Genomic DNA, 14,716 nt, shown 5'->3' with positions numbered 1-14,716 from the left:
CACGGATTCCATGAATTTCAGAGACTTTGGTGACATTTTCCTGCTTCAGCACTGGGATGGCGGGGGCACCCAGACCCATTGGCCCGCAGCTGGGGAAACTGGAGCTCTAAGCTTCTGGGGCACCCAAGCTGTCAGTCACTGTGGGAGGTGCTAGACTCCCCACCCCCTGCAGTGACAATAGGGCTCTCTTCCCCTCCCCGCCTGCAGGGCACTTCAGTCCTCCACTTTGCCCATGAGGCCCCCACCATTATATATATATATATATATATATATATATATATATATATATATATTTTTTTTTAGTAAAAGTCACAGATAGGTCACAGGCTTCAATGAATTTTTGTTTATTGCCTGTGACCTGTCCATGACTTTTACTAAAAATAACTGTGACAAAATCTTAATCTTAGCTGTTAGCCAAGATGATCAGGGATACAATCCCATGCTCTGGGTGCCCCTAAACCTTTGACTGCCAGAAGGTGGGACTGGACAACAGGGGATGTATCACTCAATTGCCCTGTTCTTTTCATTCCTTCTGAAGCAGATGACACCAGCCACTGTTGGAAGACAGGATACTGGACTAGATGGATCATTGTATGGCATTCTTATGTTCTTAATCCAGTAATATCATCATACCTGCACCTGTGAGGATCCATTTGCAGGACGTGACCCTGAAAATCTATATGTGATTGTCAAAAAAATTCTGACTTGTATATTAAAGTAGACTTTTACTCCAGCTAGGTCCTAAACTTCAAGATGTAAGGGAACAGTCTGTGTGGTTGGCTGGCTTTCCAGGAACCTGCCACAGTGACTGGAGATGCAGGGTTTTCAGCTCTCTTCTCTACCACTGTCTCATGGTTGTCCCTCTGGACATGGTCACTAGAACCAGCAAAAATCACTGGACAACACACTGGTGTCCAAATAATCCTCTTAAAATGAAAACACCTTTTTCTCTAACCCAAAGTACTGAGTTGACTAGTTCTCAACTTTCCTTATATAGACAGAAGAACTTTTCTGTTTTTCAGTCTAGATTTTCTAACCTTGTATTTTTCTTTGCGGCTGCATACTACTTGACAAGTTGTAAGTTGTACTGACATCTATGCTCTGGTTTTCTCACATTCTACTTCACATATTTTACTTCCCTCTGCTTTCTCTTTCTGACACTTAGTTCTGTCTTGCTTCTTTCTGCTACATTTTAATTGTTGGCCTTCTGTTAACTTTGCTTTTTGTAAACTCCTCTTTTTCTTTCTCTTCTCCTTTTCCTTTTTGGAGAGTTGGAAACCACATAGGAAAACATTATCCATATGTAAATGACAAAGATTCTAACCGGACTTCGATTTTCTTTGGGAAGTTTTAGCAAATTATATTTTATCTAGGAATAGTTCAGCTCACTACACTTCTGGCTTGCTTTCCATGTTCCATATCAGGTACACAACAATTTCAACTAATACTGTTAAAATCATATTAATTCTCAATTCACGGCATATGCTCTCAAAACAAAGCCTGTATTTTTTAGAGAAAGGAAATAATAAGTTTCAAGAACTCATGGGATTTTTTTAATATACAAAAGCAAAAAAGAAAACATTTTGCACTACAGTCCACAATCATCAATGGCAAAACAGAAAGTATTCTAGGTGCTCCAAGGTACCAAGGAGGCCTGGATAGCTTGTTTAGAAGCATAAATACACCCCACATGCTGCAATAGGATCACACACTAGAAGAACAGTGGTAGTATATGTTTCTTCTTTTTTAGAAAAGCAGTAAAGTGCACTGCAGAATGCACAGTCCCCAGGATATTGTCCCAGTGCCTTTCCCTGGCACACTTTTGCAAACTCTTGGAAAGGGACTTAACTTTAGCACAGGGACTTAATTTTAGCACAGTATAGCCAAAGGAGGTCTTCAAGTGACACTTATGCAATCCCATTGTTTTTAACGAACTTGCACAGTTATAACTGGAACTTAAATAATTCTGTTCATGAGGCATAACAAGGAATAGAATCCATTCAAATTCAGTTGAGTTAGATCAGCAGGGATAACAGAAACAGTAAAATTTATGTTTTCTCCTATCACTAAATTCAACAGATAAGACTCTTAATGTACAGGAGTATAGTAAGAAAGCAACATGTTTACACAGTCATTTTCAGAAAAGAACCCCAATTTAATAATAGACCCCACTTTAAAAGCCTCAGTTTTGCCTAATAAAAATACTCATGTCTGAATTGTTTGTAGACAAGGTAGAATAATAAATTCATAGGCCACTATTTTCACACCTGAGTGCCATGAGTAAGGTTTGTACATCCAACTTTCTGCTCAGATCAAAGTTTCTCTAATCAATGGTTGTCTAAAGACTCTATGTTTCAAACATTATGAATGGTCACAAGTCCATAGTAAGGTTGAGTACAGTTCTACTTTCAGGGGGCATGTGATTTAGAGTATGATTTAGGTAGGGATCATGTGTGAGATTCATGATAAGAATTATATATATGGTTCACCATGATCAAGGGTTTTCTGGCATGTGTGAGGACAAAATGTATTATATATATATACACACACATCTATATACACAATATATCTGAAAAGCTAAAATATAGGAATATGGAATGCCATTTAAATGAATCATATCACCTTCTCAGATGGTGAAAAATAGGCAAAGAGTCTGTCAATGAAATAGAGTTGTTTTAAACTCTCGTAGAAGACTAGGTGACAATAATTTGGCAGGACCTCTACAAGAAAATTAAAAATAAATTGACCTGGATGTTTTGTGTTAGTAGGAAAGGTTTCTGTTTCTAAATTGACAAATGTAAAAGCAACCTCAAAAGCTTCTGCAGAAAATATTTTTTCTCCAATTCAATCATTACAGGCTAGGTTTGATGCATTCAAGTCCAAATTAGATTTGGCCTCTTCTAAAATGGTTAATCTTGAACAGTGAACAGAATCTCTTGGGGGAAGAAAACCTCTGGAAGCTTTTGATAAGATTATCGAATTACAAACACAGAATGCTAGTATGAAATCTTTAAGTGGAATTTTGATTAAGGATAGTGGGCCAGATCCTGATCTGGCGTGAAATCAGCATTCTGCAATTGATTTCAATGGAGCTATAATGATTTACAGCAGCTGGGAAACTGACCCAGTACTTCTGTATGCAGGAAACTTGAAGCTATGGGAAACTTTCCGAAAGACTATAATAGTAGAATTATTGGAATTCTTGAAAATAGGGGTGGTATTGAGCTTTTTGCATTTTTTATTGGATTTGCTACATTTGAAATCCCATTCCAAGCTAGATTTATTTGTTGTGTATTCTAATTAAATCTTTATTAAATTCTACAGTATCTAGCCCTACTTTTTGTGCTAGAAGTTTTATTTTAACTTTCAGATCACTATAGGAGTGTGAATGAGATACAAATTTGGTTTGGATATTAAAACGTAATATTATGATACCGTCCCCAAGTTCCTGGCCTGCCCTCCTCAAAATGTAGTTCTCTAGATTCAGGTAAAGCCATTTAAGCTTATAAAAACATGGTTTCAGTTCATTTGGTGTTGCTTAGGTACATAACCAACATCCACTGAAGTAAATGGGAGTCTTCCCACTAACTTCAATGAGCTTCAGATCAAACCTTAAATCTTTAGGTACCCTACTTCAATTTTGAGCAGAACTTGGATGGACTACAGATAGATTTTAAAAAAATTATGTTTAAGTCAACTGCACAGTTGAATAAAAAGTTAAGGCTTCGATTCAACTAAGTATATGTTCAAGCACTTGGCTAAACTGGGCCCTATATGAGGATGAAAGTGTTCTGGAGAATTCTATACTACTGGAGTATGATTAACTGATTGGGCTTCTTTCCGTGTGCATGCACATACACACACACTCCTAACTGATGTTGCATGTGCCTCAGCCATGGAAGAGGATCTGGACCTGGCTGTTTGGACATTACTGAAAACGTTAAAGCCTCTGGGGGGGAGGAACCCTAACACATTAGCTCTGTTCCTACAAATAACACCGTCAGGAGTTACTTCTGGTAATTACGCCAAATTGCACAGAAGGTCAGATAAATTTAAATGTCTGTAGAGCCTGATTAATAGTGCATACAGTATTTACTAGTTTTAGCGCGTATTATACATTTAAAAAAGAAAAATAAACAGAACCAGAAGTTGGTATCTGACAGTTCTACTGTATGTATGATTTGTTAACTTAACATGCAGTTTCTGTCACTCAAGCATATTATGACTTGTTTAACGAGTGAACAACTGTGACTGATTTTTGAATTAATACAAACATCAGTACAATCTGGAGGATGCCACATTTTGTATTGGCTGACAGGAGTGCTATTTGTTTGCTTTTACTGCTCAGTATTGCTTTGGTGTTAAACTAATTGAGTCCTGTAGGCTTCTATTTTTAAGGAAGAAACTAATGTTATTTAAAGGTTGGGTCTTTTGATTTCAGTCCTCAAATAGTTTTCAGCTATTCTTGTTGAACTTGTTCCAGGCACACAATTGTATTTTTTCCATCCTTCAACTAACAAAGTGTAAAATGTTTCATGGGTAAACCAAAACAATAATAAGCATACATTATATGAAAATATGATGTATATATATTTCAATTCTATAAAATTTAAGTCAATGTATTGATTCATTTTCTATTCAGCAAAATCTTGTAAAAGTTTGAACACTGACAAAGACATTACCACTTCAATATGTTAAATGTTGTTAGGGATGTGATCTATATCCTACAAGAACTCTATTTGTTAACAAATAGTAGTATTTTTCAAACACAGAAATTTACCTTTGACTAACTAACAATCAACTTGAGTACTATTACTATTCGATCCACCAGCTAACCTTCCTTCATTCCATGGAGCGCTCAAGCTGAATGCTGTGATATATTGATATTCAGTATTATTTCTGTGGAATAAAATATACAAATATCCAGCAAGTGGAGCTATCATGACTTATTATTTGTGCCTACCTCGGTGTTTGCTCTGTACTAGACACAGAAGTACACACAGTCCCTGCACCAAGGAACCTAAGGTGATTACCCATAGGCATAAAGTGACATGTTTAAGTGTTTGCAGAATCATGGATGTAAACAGACAGATACAAAGAACCTGGGGGGCGGGGGGGCTCAGTGTTTTCTGCTTTATGTCTTTGTTTGGGTATAAGAAAGATTGTTGGTGTTTTTGGCTAATGTTAATATTGGTTTGTTTGTTGTTTGCTAGATAGTGTTTACTTCCTCCAAAGTTATGCAGATTTGGTACAATTGTCTGAACTGGCTCTGTTGTTTAAGTAAGAAAAAAAGTTACAGATTCCACAGTCTCTAACCCTGTTTCTTTGTGAGCATTCACACAATGTCCCCTCACCAGTACATAGAATATGTTAAATGCTACTGGGTAAGTGTTTAAAATATAGACAGGTTTCAGAGTAACAGCCGTGTTAGTCTGTATTCGCAAAAAGAAAAGGAGTACTTGTGGCACCTTAGAGACTAACCAATTTATTAGAGCATAAGCTTTCGTGAGCTACAGCTCACTTCATCAGATGCATATAATATAGACAGATCATCAATGAGCTGAGTTTTTGTGAGGTTTTCTTGGTTTTCTTTATTTTTAAAGTACCATTTACCAACAACAAATTTCAAGTATTAATGTCTGGGTCTTTATTTGGTACAAACTATAGGGCTCAGCTGTAGCATTAAGCTATACACCACAGCAGGCAGCAACATGAGGACACAACCACCCAGTTAAAGATCCCAGAGGCACTAGTCCTGAGGCAAATATACTCCTTCCATGAGCCCAGCTGAGAGGTGATTAGCCACTGCATTACCACTGGAGAAGTACAATGTGGCTCCCTCACAGAGCCACCTCCACTGTAGCCTCATGCCTTCACCGGGCATTTTATAGGCACTACCTAAGGGATCACAATCATGGCCACTGTGTCAGGATGCTGCACAGAAATTCAAGGAGTGGTAAAACCCCTGAATAATTTTTACAACGTATGTTTGTATTCTAATTATTATCTGTAGAAATTATGGTCTTCTGATTAAGACGCTGCACTGGAATTCTAGGTCCTCTTCCTAGCTGTCACGTGCTTCCTGTGTAATCTCGGACAAATCATTTAGGTAAGGCTGTCATTTCTTTTTTTAAATCAACACAGTCATAGTTTTTCACATGGTGTTATAGTATCCTGATAACTATTTTTTCAGGATGCCTGAAATGTTCCAATTTTTCATTTCGCCAATTAAAACATTTGGGGTTTTTTTTTATACTTACATAATGTTTGTTCAAGACAATTTGTTACACTGGTATAAGTTGTTTTGTGCACCAGTGTTTCACTCCCATTATGCAGCAAGCACACATTTCATGCCTACATAAATATTAACAAGTTTTCAGCATTTCAAAATGTGGGAGAGTTTGGGGCTCTCCTGAGTCCCCACCAGATCCTACTTCAAGTTGTTTATAATGTCCCCCCTCCAAGTTCATAGCATATGCGGGGTTCTCTAAGCAAAACAAACTAAACAAAGGTCCTTTTCTCTCTGTTTCCATTATAAGAGATGGGAAATGAATAACAGAAAAGAAAGGCAAAGGTGGCAGTCTTTCAGGAGTCAGCCCTTTGGGCTTGTGCTCTAACTTATTTATTTATTTATTTATTAATAAAACGTCAGCTCAAACTTGGAATTCAGAGTGGCCACTTATTGTCCTCCCCCCACACACACACACACCCCCTTTTTTAACCAGGTCAGACATCTTGGGCCTGATTTTTAGAAGGACCCACAACTCCACTTGAAGTCAAACGGGGCAATGGTTGGTTAGCACGTCTGAAGATTGGGCCCAGGGTGTCCAAGGCTAGACACACAGACACACAGAACAAGTGGACACTTGAAAAATTTGGCCTTAATCTCTCTGGACCAAATTTTCAAAAGAGCTCAGCAGCTACGGTGTACTGAGCACTTCTGAAAGTCTGTCCACTTCATTTAAGTACCTATCCAGTTTCTTTCTGTTTGTGAGGTACAGACATACTATTATGAAGAGAGTGTAAAAAAGCAAATATCTGTTTAAAAGGCTTTATTTTTTAAACTATATTAAAGATTAAAACATACCATGTAAGAGAAAATTCAGATTATTGCTTACTTTAGTATTACAGTGCTATTAATCCGTACTTATATCGAGTGCTAATATTGTATGTAATTATTGAATGACGAAAGTAATACAATTATTATTGTGTGCTTATATTGAACATAGATTATACCCAGCAGATAACTACGTAATAGTTCCTATGGATGCTCTGAGTTATTTTATCATGAAAGTTATTTCTTAGCACTGCTAAAATACAGTTTATACAATTTGGTTCTTTGATGGTATTCATTACATGGCTAAACATAAGAAGTCAGTATCTGGTGTTTGGCCATATAATGAAAATGACTATTCATCACACTCCAACTTTTAATAAGGAGAGAATCAAAGCCACAAATACTTGCTATTAATAAGTACTTGTATAATGTTTCAAGGCAGTTACAGCTGCTAACCATGTGATCTAAGAGCAAAAAGGGTGCTTTCCAAACTCAGCTATGCATTCTTAAATTATACTCACATACCATGTTATATACAGGATGTCTTGATTTTTTGAGATTATACGGAGTCTCAAGAAACTTTGCAGAACTGTATAACTATGCCTTTTTTTAAAAAAAATCTAAAATTAGCTTGCCTTAAATATCAGAACCAATGGAAGTGTAAATCAGACTTTATGAATAATTAGAGAGCTTTGTTTCATTTCTAAATAGGGAGGTATCAGATGATAAATAAGGATCCATATTGTCTTAGGAAATAATATGAATCTCTATTTGACTTTCAGACCTCAGTATTTGTTTTTCCCTTCTTAACTGCATGGCTATTTTGAATATTTCAAATGTGGGTTTGTTTTATGCAAATACTTATGCACCCGATGAAGTGGGCTGTAGCCCATGAAAGCTTATGCTCTAATAAATTTGTTAGTCTCTAAGGTGCCACAAGTACTGTTCTTTTTGCGGATACAGACTAACACGGCTGCTACTCTGAAACCTGTCATTTAAAATCTGTTACTACTTTTACATTAAACAGATTATCTAGTAATATAATCAGAAATGAATGGGTCCCCTATGCAGCTAAAATTCTAACCTAGTACTGCCTACTGTAGCACTATGTTCAAATGTTCTAAATTTTGGTTGGTTGGTTTTTTACTGCACGTGTAAAAATAGAGGAGTATGTAAGCTTACCAGGTACTCAGAGACCAGCACCAAGAGAAACAGAGACAAGAGAGCAGAAGAACTGTGTTTATATTGCAATTCCCATCCCCCTGGACACAGATGCTCCTCCTTTTAGAAATTGAGACTGTTGCCCTTTCTTTTGCCTGTACTGTGGCTTCAGTGACATAATTTTTCAGTGTCAATGAAACTCAGATGTGTGTAATCTACTGCTTATTTTAAGCTTCAGTGAGCATATGAGATGACCATGCACCTAGAGACAGGAGAGAGGAATAAGAGTTCAGAGAAGGAAAGGAAACTGCTTTGGGTGAGTTCATTTCTGAAAGAACTCTTACTTTTTTCAACTGCAAGTTACAAAGAAAAATCAGTATGGGAGGGCAGATTTTCAGCAATGATTTTCAAATATCTTTGAAAACATCCCCCCTTTCTTTCTGTTCGAAGTTTATGATGCCAGTATGTGCAACCCCATGCATTCAAAAATCATAAATCAAGATTTTCAAAATCGTAAGACTGGCTTTAAAACACACCGGATTTTTAAAAATAATAAAATCTGGGTTCTTTGTATTTGCCTTCTGATACTTAAGCCTTTAGGATTCACATTTTCAAGTTTTTGTCCACAAACCATTGAGACTGAAACTTACTGTTTTCTGACAAAATCTGAGATTTTCACATAAACCAAATGATTTCAGAAATTAGGACTTTAAGAGACACATCAAATATCACAAGACTTATTAAAAGATTGCAAGAAAAGGAAACACTGTGATTCGTCTTCAGCTCAGACCTCTCGCTAGGTCGGGGTGGGCAAACTTTTTGGCCTGAGGGCCACATCTGGGTATGGAAATTGTATGGCAGGCCATGAATGCTCATGAAATTGGTGTTTGGGGTGCGGGAGGGTGAGGGCTCTGGGATGGGGCTGAGGATGGGGGGTTGGGGGTGCAGGAGGGTGCTCTGGGCTGGGACCAAGGAGTTTGGAGGGCAGGAGGGGGATCAGAACTGGGGCAGGGGGTTGGGGCATGGGAGGGGGTCAGAGGTGCAGGCTCTGGGTGGTGCTTAGATCAAGCAGCTCCCAGAAACAGCAGCATGTCCTCCTCTCCACCTCCTATGTGGAGGCGTGGCCAGGTGGGTCTGCACACTGCCCCATCTGCAGGTGCCACCCCTGCACCTCCCATTGGCTGTGGTTCCCGGCCAATGGGAGCTGCAGGCGCAGCACTTGGGGCGGGGGAAGGGAGTGGAGCTCCCTGGCTGCCCCTACGCATTAGAGCCGGAGGAGAGACATGCGGCTGCTTTTGGGAGCCATGCGAAACCATGGCACACACAGAGCGGGGCAAGCCCCCGACCCCACTCCCCAGCAGGAGCTCGAAGGTCGGATTAAAATGTCTGAAAGGCTGGATGCGGCCCCCGGGCCATAGTTTGCCCACCCCTGCACTAGGTCCTCACATCCAGACTATGTCTGAATTGTGCCAATTCTTTCTGCATCACATCTAACATATTACTTTTCCAAATCAGCCACACAGCTAAAATTCACAGCCAAGCTTTCATTATCTCACATCTCGATTACTGCAACATTCTTCTCTCTGGCCTTGAGAAATGCAAGCTTGTCCTGCTCATAGCCATCAGAATGCTGCTGCAAAGATAATTGTCCTAGTCCATAGCCTTGACCATGTGACCCCTCTTACTGAAACCCTCCACTGACTCCCCCTTCTCTATTGCATCAAATATATGCTACTTGTATTTACTTTTAAGGCCCTTCATAGTCAATCCCCACCCTCCCTATTATCTTTCATTCCTATAAAGCTGTTGATACATGCCTGTGAATGACCCATGATGCCAGCCTCTAATGCCAGTTTTGTGCAGAAAAAAACTCGGTCCTTTATATTTTAGGTCATCGGGATGTTGTTTTAATTTTTAATGGAAAAGGTTTTCCTTTCCACGACCATGCTGAATGTTTTTTTTAAAAAAGGAAGTTACGTTTCCAGCCAGTAGGAGTGGTTTGAAGACACTGGCAGCTGGATAGCATCTTGGATGGAGATGAAATGATCAACCTCGACCTTTAAGTATTAGGCGTGGAATAATTAGATTTCAATCTTTAAATCTCAGTAATACTAGATTTTTCCTTTAATCCAAAACACTATCAAACTATTTTCATCATTAATAAGCAAAATGTATAGAAAGGGCATTTTTAATACACAAAAAGGGTTTTTGTCTAACATGATTGTGTGCACGTGTGAATGCACACCATAGGATCTTGTAAAAAATTTAGTATTTCATTATACTCAAAGAAATACTGAGAAGATATTATTATATATGATTATCAAATTCTGTGATATTATTTCTGAATCGTCTCTAAAACTCACTTTTACATATTATATTTTTAATTAAGTCAAGCGCTGAGCATTATTTATTTCCTATTAATGCATACATTTAAATTAATTTAAAAAATTAAAAATACTGAATATATATTGCTGTTTTCTGTTATTCATGAAATACAAAAATCAAATGTTTCCAAGCCTAGTCATTGGCTAGATTCCCCTGTACGATTAACACATTCCATTCAAACACAATCAATTTTAATGACTTATTTCTGTCAAGTGGGAGAAGTGCACTTTATATAAATAAAGAATACAAAATGGCTAATCTCTGTTATGACATTTATCTTCATGAATGTGGAGAAGAGATATAACTCAAGTATGGCATCACCATTAGCGGATTATCGTATCTCTGCCTCTCCCCATAAGTGAAGACAGATTTCATAAAAGATCTGCCATTCATGAATGCTTTATCTACACTAGGTACAGTATGTTTAGTGGAATTTGCATAAAGAAGTCTGTCGGAGATCGCGATTGACTGGGACATCCACTAGGATTGACAAGTCGATCGCAATCAACCGGTTGGTGACCACTGCAAACACAGTATTTGCTGCCTTTTTTTTTTTGCATTTTGGTCTCCACTTACTTCCAGTCCCACATGCTAACCAGTTGATCAGTAAGGCCGTAACTCTGATGTTCATATCTTTGAGGTTCTATTGTACCTCATAAGGGGGCTGTGAGTGTCAGTTAGTGTATTGAACATAAAAAGTGCTATAAAATCCTAAAAACACTGGGAAAAAAGAAAAAAGAAAGTCCTGGATGTCTCATGCAGAGCGAGCACCCAATCATGGCACTGAAAATAGCGACACTTTTACAAATTCTGGCCTTCATATCTATTTTCTCATAGGTAAGATGAGGGTAAAAATACTTTTCTGTCTCCTAGAGTTGTGAAAATAGATCCCTGCCTTTGCCACAGACTTACTATGTGATATCAAGCAAGTCTCTTAAACACAATTTTTGGCAGGTGGTCACTATTGTGTGTTTGTCATTTTCTGGGTGCCCAATATAAAATACCAGGGGGCACTCATTTTCAGAAGTGCAGCTGAACATTCATCTCTACCTGAAGTCAATGGGAACTGTAAATACTCAGTATCTTCTTCCTCAGTTAAGCAGTGTGGTCAAGGTTGGGAGTCCAGGGGTCCGAAATTCTAATCCTGGATCTGCCCCTGATTTACTATGTTCTTTGTGTCAGTTTCCCCTTCCGTAAAATGGAAATAATAATGCATTAATTTTTGTAAGGCACTTTTATGCCATAGCAATGTACTCTATAAAAAAAGACCATGAAAAAATGAACAATTCTGTATTCAGTGCAGGGTTTGGATGGCGTGTAGTAAATAAGGCTGAAGATCAGAAATTGAATTATGAGAGAAAAAGAAAAATTGAATTAGATGCCTTGATCACTGAACACTGTCCATCCTGTGTTTTGAATGAGATGGAAAAAATAGTATGTGATTATCTAATTAAAAAGTATGTGACAATGCACGTTCCAAGGGACCAGAATTTATATGGTCCATTCTACCCTAATTCTAGCCTTTCCCAACTTTCAAGCGCTTGACTTTGCAATAACTTTTGAAATGTATTTTTTGGTATGTAATGATACATAGGTTTAAAGTTGAACCAACATATGATTAATGGATATTTTGGAGGGGTGCATTTCTATAAAGCTATAGGTGTGGCTTGTGGTGCTAAACACTTATGAAAAATAATGGTAGTCTTCTTCAGTAAAGTGTTCAGTAAAATTTAGTTTGTCATATAAAACACTTGGAGAAATGGCACTAACAAATTAAAATGTCCAAAACAAAATATTTATCGGAATCGAGTGAAATACAAGGTGAACGGGTGAGTTGAGCTTTCATTGTGGTCCAGTGGTCTACCGAACACCCTAGCCCTGCCCCTTCCCTGAGGTCCCACCCCCCGCTCACTACATTTTCCCCTCCCTCAGTGGCTTGCTCTCCCCCACCAGCTGGGGTGCGAGCTCTGAGGTGGGGCTGGGATTGAGGGGTTTGGGGGGGCTCAGGGCAGGGGCAGGTACTTGGGCTCGGGGCGTGGGCTTACCTCGGGCAGCTCCCAGTCAGCAGCGTAGCGGGGCTAAGGCAGGCTTCCTGCCTGTTCTGTGTGACCATGCTGTGTGACCATGCTGTGTGACCTGGAAGCGACCTGCAGGTCTGGCTTCTAGGCCGGGTTGGGGGGGGGAGGCGGAGCAGGAGGCTCCGCGCGCTGCTCTTGCTCGCAGGCACCGCCCCCCCAGGTCCCATTGGCTGCGGTTCCCGACCAATGAGAGTACAGAGCCAGTGCTCAGGGCGGGGGCAGCACATGGAGCCCTGTAGCCCCCCGCCTAGGAGCCGGACTTGCTGCTGGCCGCTTCCAGGGCACAGCGCAGTGCCAGGATAGGTAGGGACTAGCCTGTCTTAGACCCTCCGCATCACTGACCGGACTTTTAACGCCCGGTCGGCAGTGCTGACCAGAGCCACCAAGGTCCCTTTTTGATGGGGCGTTCTGGTCGAAAACCTGGCAAACCTATCCAGTTTTTGTGGGCATTTGACCTTGTTTTTCATTTCAATACAACCTGAAGAAGAGCTCAGTGTTGCTCGAAAGCTTGTCTCTTTTACCAACAGAAGTTGGTCCAAAAAAAGATATTACCTCACCTGCTTTGCCTAAAAGTGGTTGTACTGAGCTAGATATGATGTTAGGACCCCAAACTGGAGGGGTTGTATATTTCCAAGCCATAAGTCTACAATTATATTTCACTAAAGAAATTCTGGGTTATTGTTCACCATTTAACAACGCATATACCAGCTGTATTCATTTTGTTTAAGGAAACAACTTACTCTTTTGTAAGTAAGCAATGGTCCCTACAGCTATTTCTCAATGCAAGAAGAAAAGTCTTCTACTACACATCTCCCTTTAAATAAAAAAAAGTTGTCTGACATTTTCACTCCTACGTTAGACACTTTGCAAAATAAAAATTTAGGCTTTGCTCTACCCATCCTTCGCTTAGGGAAGCAAAGTAAGAAATCCCCAGGGACGCACGTTTTCACTCTTCTTCTAGCGTCACCCCCCACCCGGCAATATTTGGTGGGTTGGGTCCTACTCTTTATTTTTCATTAGCAGGACTCGGGGTTCGCAATAGGGTAGCTTTGGGCAACAGCACGTCGCCGGAGGGCATGAAGAGAAGTGGGTCCCTGTCTCCCCTGCAGTGCTCACCACACCCCAAGGGCATCGCCAGGTGGGACACAGGCTGGGCTGGGGGACTCGAAGAAGAGCCGGTGCAGCACCCCCAGTTCCAGCCCCTTTGCTCCCTCCCGCTCGTCTCTCAGTCCGGTGTGGGAGCAGGGAAGGACCCGCCCCTCCTATGGGAAGCCAAGCTGGGCGGCGGGGGGAGGAAGAGACCTCGGCGTTTGACAGCTCCCTCCCCGCTTCCCACCCCCAGCGCTGGCCCGGCCACCCCATCCCGGCAGCAGCCCGGACCCACCTGGGGGGCTCGTCATCGTCCCGCCGCAGGCCGCGGCCCGTTGCCTCCCTCTCCGCAGGGCAGGTGGAGGCCGGGGGCGCGCTCAGCCAGCCGCGTCGCTCCGGCCCCAGCAGCAGAGACGCCCCCTCTTCAGCCACCGCGGAAGCACCGACCTGCCGCTGCAGCCCCCGCCCGCCCCCTCGCGCGGGTCCCGCTCCGTCCGCTGGGGGAAGTTCGGCTCCCGCGCTGGCTGCAAAAGTGAAACTCCCGCCCAAGGCTGGACGCGGGCCCTGCTTCCTCCTGTCGAGCTGAGGAGACGGCGCCCTTCCGAGGGCCCGGCGCCCCCAAGCCGTGGCGACCCGCTCTCCTGCACTGCCGGGGAAAGGGGAGAGGGTGCGGCCGGGGTGCGGGTAGTATCGCTCGGGCTTTGGTCCGGCGCACGCCCGCCTCCTTTTAAACCAAAGGCGAGTTCCTTTGAGAATCGCCTTCCTCAACCGAACCCCTCTGCAGCCCTCCCAGCCCCAGCGAAAGGGATGCTGCCCTCGTTTGGCAACGGGTCCTGCTTTCCATCCCACCCCAGGACTCCCATTCAGCTTCAGCGGTAGCTTGTGGCACGCAGGGAACAAACAGAGGGCCACAGGCGTGTGTAGACCAGATTCAAACGATTGTGGC

At 41.3% G+C, this 14,716-nt stretch overlaps 1 protein-coding gene across 1 annotated transcript in view; it reads right to left on the bottom strand.

Annotated features, from left to right (window-relative positions):
- BANK1 (B cell scaffold protein with ankyrin repeats 1) overlaps positions 1 to 14,499 on the bottom strand; it is a 298,828-nt gene extending 284,329 nt beyond the window's left edge. Inside the window, exon 1 of the mRNA XM_073340798.2 lies at positions 14,066 to 14,499. Within this exon, the coding sequence (XP_073196899.1) occupies positions 14,066 to 14,081 (16 nt within the window). The 5' untranslated portion in view covers positions 14,082 to 14,499. The remainder of the gene's footprint in view (positions 1 to 14,065) is intronic.
- Between the last annotated feature and the right edge of the window lie 217 nt (positions 14,500 to 14,716).

Source organism: Lepidochelys kempii, chromosome 4 (genome assembly GCF_965140285.1).
Source record: "Lepidochelys kempii isolate rLepKem1 chromosome 4, rLepKem1.hap1, whole genome shotgun sequence".
NCBI classification, from domain to species: domain Eukaryota; kingdom Metazoa; phylum Chordata; order Testudines; family Cheloniidae; genus Lepidochelys; species Lepidochelys kempii.
This window is presented reverse-complemented; position numbering and strand designations above follow the sequence as displayed.